Here is an 11553-nt window from a genome sequence, read left to right as displayed (position 1 = left end):
GTCTTATTTCTACCTTTGCAACTTCTTGTGTATAATCTTTTCTCTCATCTGATAATGCTACTATCCTGGTGCAGGCCATCATCACTTGGACTATTTCAATAGCCTGCATCTTGGTCTTCCTACCCTGTCTCCACCCACTTCAGTGCACGATCCCCTCAGCTGTCAGAGCTAAAACGTGACCATCTATCTCACTTCCCCCCCCCCCCCACCCCCTCATCCTATCCATTCAACCAAGTCCAGTGGTTCGCTGTCACCTCCAGGAATAACTGTAAAATCCTGTTTGACTTTCGAAGCTTTTTTCAGGTGGTTGAGAGTATCTACATCTAACTTTGGAAACTGCTCATATTTTCTGCCCAAATGTCTAAAGTAGAATGACATAGTTCCCTGTAATTTGGGATATCCGATTTCTGTGTACCTTCAAGTGATTACTGAAATGTGATTAACTTCTGCTCCCCCAAGTCCCTCATCAGACACTTGAATAAGATTTGCAAAGTGAAATAATTTTTAGTAGTGCAGAAACATTAAGGACATTTCTATCCAACTATAAGGAGAAAACTACACGAGTTTCTAATGCAGTTTTAAGTTTTATTTCTTCCTCAACCCAGCTTTAGAAGATTTAGGCAACCAATCAGAGCACACATAATAAGCTGGCACCTTTACACGCTATCTACATTGTTTCTACATCTTCTGTTGAACAAGGTAGGACATCCTTGTAAAAATCAAATGCAAATGAAGAGAAGCCACCAATGGAAAAGCAGATCTAGCAAAGACATACTTATGAACCAAGGGGAGGAAATCACTAAGAGGAAATAAGTTTCCTGCCTTCCACAGGTTAAAATATAAACCAAAAAATGTAAAAGCAGAAAACAATAATTAGAACAATTTTTAAAAAAAGTAAATTCAGAATAATTGACCATTATTATGGCTGAAAAGGAAGATCCTGCCTTTGTTCTTACCATCACAATTACTATCTTGAAATATTTATTTCTTCACAGTGTAAATATAAAAATGATCCACTTGGATAGGTTGCATTTGTTAAAATAGACTCTATTTTAAGATACATGCTATAAAATTACTCTAAAAAAGTGAAATCTTTATAGCTCTGTTAAAATAAAAATTAAGACTGTTTTTACATATAGAATATATACCCAAATTGAAGTCATAACTATAACTCTAAAAGGTCATCATAACTTTATATTTTTATAATACATTTCAGTGTTTGAAAGATAGCTACTTTACTCTTTTAATCATTTCATAACATCTAAATTATTTAATGACTTCTCATTTATATTTTTCCCAAACTAATTCAAATTTAGATTTTTCTATATATATGCACATGTGTATGTATGTAACAACCAATTAAAAACATACATAAGCTTCCTGATAAACATATACACACTTTCATACATACATATATACATATATATATATATATAGGCTTAATTTACAAAGCTACCATATATGCATGGTTACATATATACAAAGTGTTTTTATTAGTGATTGATAAGACAGAGAGAGAAAAAAACCAGAAAAATGGCAAGTAGCCTGATTCTGAAACTTGTCTTCCTATCAAAGAATTTTCCAATGCCATTTCTAGATTTTTACGGAAAAGCACAATGAAATATTGCTGATTGTACTCATTTCAATAATAACCAGATGAATGTAGGACTAAGAGTGTAATTCTTAGCTCTTCATTCAACCATTTCTCTCTTGGAAACAGAGAACATATGACGAGGCTATTTATAGAATACTTACATAGTGCCCAAGGATAAATGCAACTTCTCACTTTACATGTTCAAAAGTGATTGGAATTTAATGGACATCAACAAAAATATTTGCTGTTTTTATTAGTGCAATGATCTTTACAAACACATCTGTTATTCCCAACATAGTTTTATCCAAGCACACTAACTTTCTTGAAGTATTGTTAGCTCCAACCAGTAAATGAAATAAATAGAGTGAGAGCTTTTACAGCATCAGTTGTTTGTTCAGATCCATTTATGAGAAAAGTAATCAGGTTCAGGTTTCCAGTACAGCAAAGCTAAGGCTTGGCCTTCCTGGGCTTTCTGTTCTGGGTCGGAAGTCTTCTTCCTCAAGCCTATTGACTTACTCATGACTTTAAATATGGATCATGATACAATGGTGCAGAAGCCACCCCCTGGTGCCATAGCATGGAGTCAATCTCTCTGATAAGGCCAACACAGCCGGGGAAGGGAAAATGAAAAGGGCAGCAAATATTCTGCCATATGTGTGTTAACTAAACTGTAGTCTTTTGTTTTGGACTGTGACCATGGATAAGAATCCAATTCCCCAAAGGAGTGTTTGTGACAGCAGGTACCTAGGGCAGAAATAGAATGCTCCTCCCATTTTCCTTGAGTCTCACTGATTCTACTAGAGCATTACTCACAATTTAATAGAAAGAGTTAAATGCTGGCCAATTGTCTGATAAGACATATATTAGCTTCTTTATTTTACCCTCATCTTAAAAAAATACCTTTTTGCCTGACAAATGATTTTATTCTCTTCAGTTATACTAAGTATATTCATGCCTTAGTAACACAGTTATCCTAGAGAAAATATTTTAGAATAAAACACAAGAATCTATTGGTCAAACTGATTTTCTACTGTACTATAAAACCTTTAAAGAAAAGGGCTATTTTGAACTGTATGAGCAAATACCTGGGCAAAGGACAGCTAACATTTCCTTACTTTATACATTTGAGACTGAGTTCTTCTGTTTTGAAACCCTGCCAGTAAGGAGTGGGATATCTTGTCAATATCATGAGATACACTAGAAAAAATATAGGATATTTTGCAGGCAATCTGTTACATATTTCATACTTGGATCAAATGTTTATTAAATATTCACAGTAATTTAGAGAAGTAACATTCATGTCTTTAAAAACCTCAATTTACTGCATATTAAATCATTTTTTCTAGACAGGTGCAAAATATATATCAGTGCTTTTCTATAGAATTGCTTAAAGTTCCTCTTGGGTCCAGCTATAACTTCAGAGATGGCTGGAGGAGTCCTTTCTCAATGAGATGAGATTTCAGGGTTTTATAGATGTTCAACTGTTGCTCTGGCTGAAGCACTAACAGCTGCTGCAGTACTTTGCTGGGATTTGGACCCCTGGTGATAAAAGAAAAAATACAATTTGCATTTATTTAAGGTTCTGAACGGCTCTGATTTCAGCTGAATGCAGTCTGACTCTGGGTCAGAGACCCTTTTGTCATCTCCAGGCTCAGGGGCTCTTGGGTATGGTTTGTTGTTATGAGCTCTTCTACCATAGACCTGACCTAGATCCTTCCCATGCTTCCAACATGCTCAAGTCACCCTAATATTTATGCCTAAATCACATGCCCATTTAGAGCTTTTCTTTGTATCAGGGGTGTTATGGTATTCTACACATAATTTCTGCTACACTGTTTTCCAGTTTTCTCGATATTCCTTTTAGAACAATGAGTTCTTGCTCCCATAGCTAGGATTTGGGGATTTATCAATCTCTACTGTGCTCATTTGCTTCTGTACTTAATCTATTCCACTGATCAACCTCTTCTATTTTTTACTTAGTTTCAAAATGTTTTGGCTTTGTAGTATAGTTTGAAATCAGGGACTGTAGGCTCTCTTCCTTTCCATTTCCCCACTGATTCCTTTGATATTTTTATTTCTTTTCTTCCAGATGAATTTTTATTTTTTTCTAGCTCTATAATTTAGTCCTTAGGTAGTTTAATTGGTCTGACTCTGAGTAATTCAATTAATTGAGGAAGTATTGCGAATTTCATTATATAGGTTTACCCTAACCATGAGCAACTATTTCTCCAATTATTTAGATCCGCCTTTGTGTAAATAGTATTTTGCAACTGTGTTTGTAAAAGTTCCTCTGTGTGTATTGGCAAGTTGACTCTGAAATCTTTTATACTGTCTATAGTCTTTTAAAATGGGATTTCTCTATCTCTGTGATGAATTTTGTTGGTAATATACAAAAAATGTGGGTGATTTGTGTGGGTTTAAATTTTTCTTCCAACTTTGCTTAAAGTTGTTAAAATTGTTTCAGTTAGGTTTTTAGTTGACTCTAGGATTCTCTTATGATCTGCAAAAAGTCACAAGTTTTGTTTTTCTATGTGTACACTTATTACTTTAATTAAATTTTCTTTTCTAATTGCTAGAGCTAGCATTTCTAGCACAAGACTGCATACTAATGGCATTAATGGATAGCTTTGCTTCACTTGTTCTTATAAGGAAAACTTCTAGTCATCCCTTCTACAACTAATGCTTGCTCTTGCTTTTAGATATTACATATTGTAAAGAAAACTCAACTTATTCTTATGCCTTCTAGAGTTTTAAATAGAAATGATTATTGCATTTTGTCAAGTTTTTTTCTGCAATTACTTAAGTAATATGATTTTTAATTATTAATATGATTAATTATATTTATAGGTTTCCTAATATTGAATGAGTCCTGCATTCCTTGGTCATAGTGTATGATCTTTGTGATAAATTACTATGGTCTTCTCACTAATATTTTATTTAAAATTTTGCATTAATATTCATTAGGGAAATAGGAAATTGATCTATCATTTTCTTTTTCTGTTTTGATGCTCCTTGGTTTATGTATCTTTTTTGTTTGTTTTGTTTTTGTTTTTTGTTTTTGCAGGGCAATGGGGGTTAAGTGACTTGCCCAGGGTCACCCAGCTAGTAAGTGTCAAGTGTCTGAGGCCGGATTTGAACTCAGGTCCTCCTGAATCCAGGGCCGGTGCTTTATCCACTGTGCCACCTAGCTGCCCCTATGTATCTTTTTTAATAAAAGGTATTAGGTATTTGGTTTAGGTATTTTTTAATCAAAGAAAGAATTTGGTAGAATTTTTTCTTTACTCATTTTTTCCTAAAACAGTTTATGTACTATGGAATTCATTGTTCTTTAAATGTTTGGTAGATTTCATTTGTTAATTCATTTGGTCCTGTGTTTTATTTCCCCCATTTGAAAATTTACTTATGGCTTATTCAATTTCTGTTTCAAAGATACATCTTTCTTTTACTGATGAAAGAATTTGAAGATTTAAATTTTCTGCTTTGTCTGCATCCCACAGATTCTATTTCCAATTAATTTTAAATCTATGCTTCAAAGAGACTTTACTGAATGTAATTTTTATTCCATTATCAGATGCAACTGATATTTTTGCTCTTCTGCCTTTGTTTTGAGGTTTTTAAATGCCCTAATATATAGTATATTTTTGTGAAAGTGTCATGCACAACTGAGAAACAGGTATATGTCTATTCTCATTCAACATTCTCCAGGTCTATCACATCTAACATGTCTAAAAAATTTTATTTTATGGTTAGAGGTCTGAGAGGGTTAAATTGAGGTCACTCACTAGTATAATTTTGCTGTTTCCTTCTGTAACTCGTTTAACTTTTAATTTAAAAATATAGATGCTATGTGATTTGGTGTAAACGTTCAATATTGATGGTATTTTTTTTTAGCAAAAGGTAATTTCTCTGTTTATCTTTTACAATTGGGTCTATTTTTTGCTTTGTCTAAAATCATGATAGTTATTCCCATCTTTTTACTTCAGTTGAAGCATAACAGATTCTACTCCAGTCCCTTATTTTAATTTTGAATGTATCTATTTCAAGTGCTCTTTTACACATTTTTTTCCTGTAAACAATATATCGTTGGATTCTGGTTTGGGATACATTTTGCTACCCTCTTCCATTTTATGGGCAAGTTCATCCCATTCATACTTATGAGTCTGTTTTGCTTCTGACCACTGCCCGCCTTAATCTAACCATTTCTCTTCTCCCATTTCATTAAAGATACATTCTCCTCCCCCCCACCCCCCCATAAACATTATATTCCTTTTTGCTGGGTGGGTTATTCTTGATGTAAGCCTAGATCCTTTGTCTTCTGGAATATATTCCAAGCTCTCCATTTTTTAAAAAGTACTGTTTACTAAATCTTGTATGATCTTAACTATACAGCTGTCTTACTTGAATTCTTTCTTTTTGGATACTTGCAGTATTTTTCCTTTGACCTGACAGCTCTATATCTTGGCTATGATATTCCTGGGAGTTTTTCATTTGAGTTTCTTTCAGGAGGTAACCAATGGATTCTTTCCATTTCTACTTTGTCCTTGGGTTCTGAGATATCTGGACAATTTTCTTTTATGATTTCTAGGCTCTTTTTGTTGTTGTTCATGTTTTTCAAGTAGTCCAATGAGTCTTAACTTTTCTCCTTGATTTGTTTTCCAGGTCAATTGTTCTCTTGGAGATATTTCTCATATTCATTTATTATTTTGGTCTTTTGACTTTATCTTATTTCTTTATGTCTCACAGAGTTATTAACTTCCATTTGACCAATTTTAATTTTCATAAAGTTATTTTCTTCAGTAAGGTTTTGTACCTATTTTACCAAGGTATTAATTCTCTTTTCAGTTTTCTTCCATAAATACTCATTTGGTTTAATTTTTTTTAACCCTTTAACTCTTCTAGAGATTTTTGTTGGAATTATGACCAATCTTCATTTTTCTGAGGCTATGTTTATAGATGTTTTCAATTCATTCTCTGCTTCTGTGTTTGTGTCTTGACCTTCCCTGTCACCTTGGTATCTCTTTAGGGTAGAATATTTTGGGGGGTTTTTCCCCCTTCAGTCTTCCAGCCCATTTCTTTACTTTGGACTCAATATTAGTGCTGGGTTCTACAAATCCATGGGGGCAGGGGATGAGAGTTGGGGGTGGATGGGATAATATCTGGTCTGAACTTCTGTCATTTTACATCCTTCTGATGCTTTCATAGATCAGTCTATGGGCTGGCAAGTTTTTAATGTTGCCAAAGTGATGTGACTGGGAGAAGATCGATGCCCTCCTTGTTTGAGATCTGCAAGTTCCTGACCCAGGTTGGCATCTGTTGGTTAGTATGTGGTTGAGTTCCCATAGACTTGTGCTGGACTCAGTCATTGTTAGCCTGATGGGAGGCCATGCAGGCTCATTGAATGATCTGCTGGCTCCTCCTTAGTCTAGGATGCCTGTCCTGGTTATTTCACCACAGGCTTAAATGCTAGGCTAAAGACTGGCCCTGAATCCCTACTGCTCTACTCCTAGGCTCAAAGGGACCCACCTACACTTCTAGAACTTGTTCATTGCTCAAGATAAAGCTAGGATCCACATTCCCTTGCAACCACTTCTCTCAGGCCTGGATCCATGACCTAGAAGTGAGCAATATGGGACAGAGCTGCCAGATGGCACCTCTTCCTCCACTCAACACTAGTGCAGGGATTTCCTGAGATTTCCTGTCTCCCTCCTCTTTCTGTCCTGGGGTGAGAATGCTTGCTCTCTGCTGTTGCTGTGGCACTGAGCAAATCTCTCATTCTCTGTCTTCCACAGTGGCCCTGAGCTGGAAAAAAACTTAATCACTGACTTTTTCTTGACTTTCTGGATCAGAATTTGGTCTGGTGCATTTTCTAGATTGGTATGGAAGAAATATAGTGGGCAAGCTGGGCAAAAATGCTTCTGTTCACTCCACAGCTACCAGTTGTTGTTTTGTGTGTGAGAGATCCTGTTAAGCAGTGATTTTTAACCCTTTTTTGAGTATGTCATGACCACTTGGGCAGTCTGATGAAGTCTATGGATGCTTTCTGAGAATTATGTTATATTATACTTTTGGTTTTGGCTTTTTTTTTTTTTTGGCAGGACAATGAGGATTAAGTGACTTGCCCAGGGTCACACAGCTAGTAAGTGTCAAGTGTCTGAGGCCATATTTGAACTCAGATCCTCCTGAATCCAGGGCTGGTGCTTTATCCACTGCACCACTTAGCTGCCCTATATTATGTTTTTAAAGCATAAAATAAAGATAACCAATTACAAAGCTGTCAATATACTTTAAAAACCCCAAAACAAGTAAACTAAATTCACAGACTCTACCTAGGTCAAATATCCCTGTTGTAAAGGAACCAAAATCTCTCAACAATTTGTGTTAGATCCTTGAGGATGGCAACATAAGAGGGTTATCATTTGTGGAGGGTGTATCTATATCCATGCGGTCAGGGATTCATAAAAATATTCAAGAAAGTAAAATGGAATGTATATAAGATACTGTGAGATTTAAAATTGGATACTAGAGCATTAACCTCCCCTTTTAACTGTTTCCCTTATTTATCTCCCAGACTAGTAAATGGAAGAAGCCTCTGGTCTCTAGTTAGAGCTTTTATTGTTTGGAAATTACAAGGTGATTTTCATTAGAAGGATAGGAAAGTAGAAATACAAAACAAATAGTCTTAAGTCTAAGCTTAGTCTATATTCCGTATAAAACTCACCAAAAGCCCAAGGCCACCTTTGCGGGGGGGGGGGGGGGGGGGGGGGGGGGTGGCGGGGAGCCGCGTCAAGCACAATGTCATCATTTAGTGGCAAGTGAGCTGAGTCTTGCCAATGATAATTTGTTCTTCCCTTTGCATCCCAAATAAATGACCAAAGTTAAGAAACTGGACACCTTAAGATTGTTCTTATATAAAGTACCATACTAACCACACTCTTTCCCAAGTCTATTAAAGACTGTGTCAGAGGTTATAAAGAATTTTTAAATGATATCATTTAACATCACAGAAAAATAAAATGATCAAATGTAATAATACAAGAAGTTTGTACCTGATGAAACTGGTGATATACACGTGCACAAAAGTTGCCATCAAATACTGACAATCAAATCTATCCATTATTCCTCCATGTCCAGGAATGGTGTTTGCAAAATCCTTCCAAACAAAAAAATGATGCAAATAAAAATTAGTCATATCCTTGGATATGTACCTTCCTGGTACTTAAATTTGTCAAGGAGGAGAAAAAAATAGTGTAGCTCTAAATTTTCTGCCAAATGTCAAACCAATTTTTTCAGTACAGAAAGTCTACTTATTACCTTTTCAAGTCTTGGAAAAGATTATACAAATACTCATAAAGAGATTCGTTTTTTTCCCGATAATTCAGAAAATGGCCCACCAAGTCTTTCCAATTCCATGGTCCATCATCACTGTGGGGCAATGAGTATAGAAATTCAGGCAGGATAGGAAATTCTGGAGCACTGAGGTAAGAGTTACTTAAGGCTGCCTGACTAAAATGATTCTTAGCTGACACTCCAATTCCAATGGGGTACCCCTAGAATTCTGTGGGAAAAAGGACTGACCTGGGACCTAAGACTTACTTGGGCGAGCAGGGGTTAGGATAATGGTGCTCAGGGCTTTGATGAGCTACACAGGTCAATTCATCCATTACAGAATTGTGTGAAGTTTCCACTGTTCTCTTTACTGCAACTAGAGTTCTCTCCCCACTTTGAGGTCCTGCAGCACTTTTGCTGGCACCGTTCACTTGGTGCTTAGACAGCTTGTGGCTGTATCCAGGTCCGATCTCTCCTACACTGCCCTTAAGGGCAGGCAGCCAATTTCCAGCAAAGTCCTAGCAAGGTCAACCAATGCCCCACCCCCCACCCTCTTCTGTGGTTTCACTTCACTTAATTCAGTTGCCAGCTTTTCAATCTCAGGGAACAGTTATACACAGTCCCTGTTTTCTATCCTCCCACATCCTATCCCATTGGACCCAGGGTAGCAAGCCACAAGCACATCAGGTGCACACTGGCCCTAAGGGCACAGATGTGCCTTGGTGATGTGGGGACTCAGTGTTTGCACAGGCCTTAGGCTAAGGGTCTGAGGACTAATCCCAAGTATATGTGAAGCCTCTGGTCAAGGTTATATGAGACACCCAGAACAAGGATATTGGAGGCAGCATAAGAGTCTTTCCAACTTCCAAATTAGACATAAGAAACCTATTCTAGCTAAATGAGCTATGGGCCACCTTTCATGCCATGATGAGCCCCGTCAGTTCCAAAAAGGGAGTATAGCCATTTGGACCCAAAGAATTACTCGTACCATGGGGTCTGAACTATGATCAGTGATATAGTAATATCCTCATTAAATGTCAGCACACATCTTTGCTGTTTTCTAGTAAAAAGTCATTTCTGTTTTTTCCTATTTGCCTGATTGACTCAATCTCATCAAATCCTGCCCATATATTTGGGGTCAGGGTGCTCTGCTCATGTCATGTTTGGTGCTGCTTGTAGAGTTTGGTGATGATGAAGTTGTGGCTTGCTTAAAAAACAATGGCAATGGCAATGGCAAAGCAGAGAAGGATGGCGCATTCTGATAAGGGCAGCTTGACCCCTGCTCCTGATATTTGGGGGCATAGGAGCTGTGTGCTATATGGGATTAGTCCCTTCAATGAGAGAAGTCCAGAGCCCTCAAGACCCAGAAGGGCTACCCTCTGGGTCCAGTGGGAGAGGGAGGGGGATTTCCACATGCTGCTAGCTGCAAATGAAGAACTGGCAACTGAACGAAGTAAAGTGAGACCAAACGAGACTATCCCCAGAAGGGGAGGGGGGAAGTTGGTTGACCTTATGATGGCCCAGCAGGTGGCATCTGGTCCTGACCCTAATCTAAATTTGTTCCAGGAAAAATAAACAATTATCGATGAAATCTAGTAGTAAGGCCACCAGACTGGAGTAGGGAAGATTATTCTTGTCAACACCCATCCCCCTCAACTCTGTCCCAGCCTTCAAACCCTCCCCCTTCAAATGGGGCCAGAAGGGCATATGTGGTCACCATGAACAATTTTTTTTTTAAAGACTGGAGTGGTAGAGATGACTTCTGTTGCCACACTCAATGTATGTATGTTACTTTTATAGAACAACTTCATTGACATATAAACTATTTAACACTGAACTGTGGAATAACAAAAATTAATGTGTCAGTTATGACAGCCTTTCACTAGGTCAGCAGATACTTATGATTATCTAGCATATCTGTGAGGAAAACAAAAAAGACAGAACCTTTCTTCCAAATGATTTAGGGTATACAAGCAAGGGAGAAACAATCATTACAGGCTCAGTCGCAGCTTCTGTTCTAATATAAAATGCACATACCCACCTTAATTTTAAAAGCCCTTTTGAATCCACTAGCAAAGAAACCTCCAAATGGACCAATTAAAGATGCAAACGTTGAAAGTGCAATGCTGTGTATCTGGAATGGATATAAACTGACTTTATCCTGAAGGAAAAGAAAAGAAACTGATGTTAGGGTCAGTCATGCTTGTATTTACTACATAATCCCACACAAGCCTTAGGGATTGCACATGACATTCATTCCTAGTTTTGTGCTGGGGGAGCCGATGGTATCAGACTGATGACTTTCAGTGGAGGGGATTCTGAAAGTTGAATTTCCATCTATCAAATGACAACATACATTAAGTAGTGAAGATCAGGGTCACACAAGGTGACTTCCTTAGCCTCTAAATCACAATGGCTCTTGTACCTCAAAATAAAGGGACAGGGGACAAAATACAGAACTGATCACGTGTGATGGTAGACCTGGGGTTCTTTAGAAGGGCAACAGAAAATACTGGAAGAGAAAACTCTTTGGGCAAGATCAGCAGTTTTTGCTGTAGTTCATGCCTATAATTAAATAACTTTGACCTATGGGATTAATATGCTGTATTTGTCATTTATAATTCAGTTTCTTA

The 11553-nt window shown here is 37.1% G+C and overlaps 1 protein-coding gene across 1 annotated transcript in view; it reads right to left on the bottom strand.

The window, feature by feature from the left end:
* Positions 1 to 210: 210 nt before the first annotated feature.
* CDS1 (CDP-diacylglycerol synthase 1) overlaps positions 211 to 11553 on the bottom strand; it is an 89515-nt gene continuing 78172 nt past the window's right edge. Inside the window, exons 11-13 of the mRNA XM_043971057.1 lie at positions 10962 to 11081; positions 8641 to 8744; positions 211 to 3133 (exon numbers count right to left, since the gene is read on the bottom strand). Of these exons, the coding sequence (XP_043826992.1) occupies positions 3004 to 3133; positions 8641 to 8744; positions 10962 to 11081 (354 nt within the window). The 3' untranslated portion in view covers positions 211 to 3003. The remainder of the gene's footprint in view (positions 3134 to 8640; positions 8745 to 10961; positions 11082 to 11553) is intronic.

The sequence above is a fragment of the Dromiciops gliroides genome, chromosome 6 (genome assembly GCF_019393635.1).
Source record: "Dromiciops gliroides isolate mDroGli1 chromosome 6, mDroGli1.pri, whole genome shotgun sequence".
Lineage (NCBI taxonomy): Eukaryota > Metazoa > Chordata > Mammalia > Microbiotheria > Microbiotheriidae > Dromiciops > Dromiciops gliroides.
Note: the sequence above shows the minus strand (reverse complement) of the source record. Positions and strands in the feature narration are given on the sequence as shown.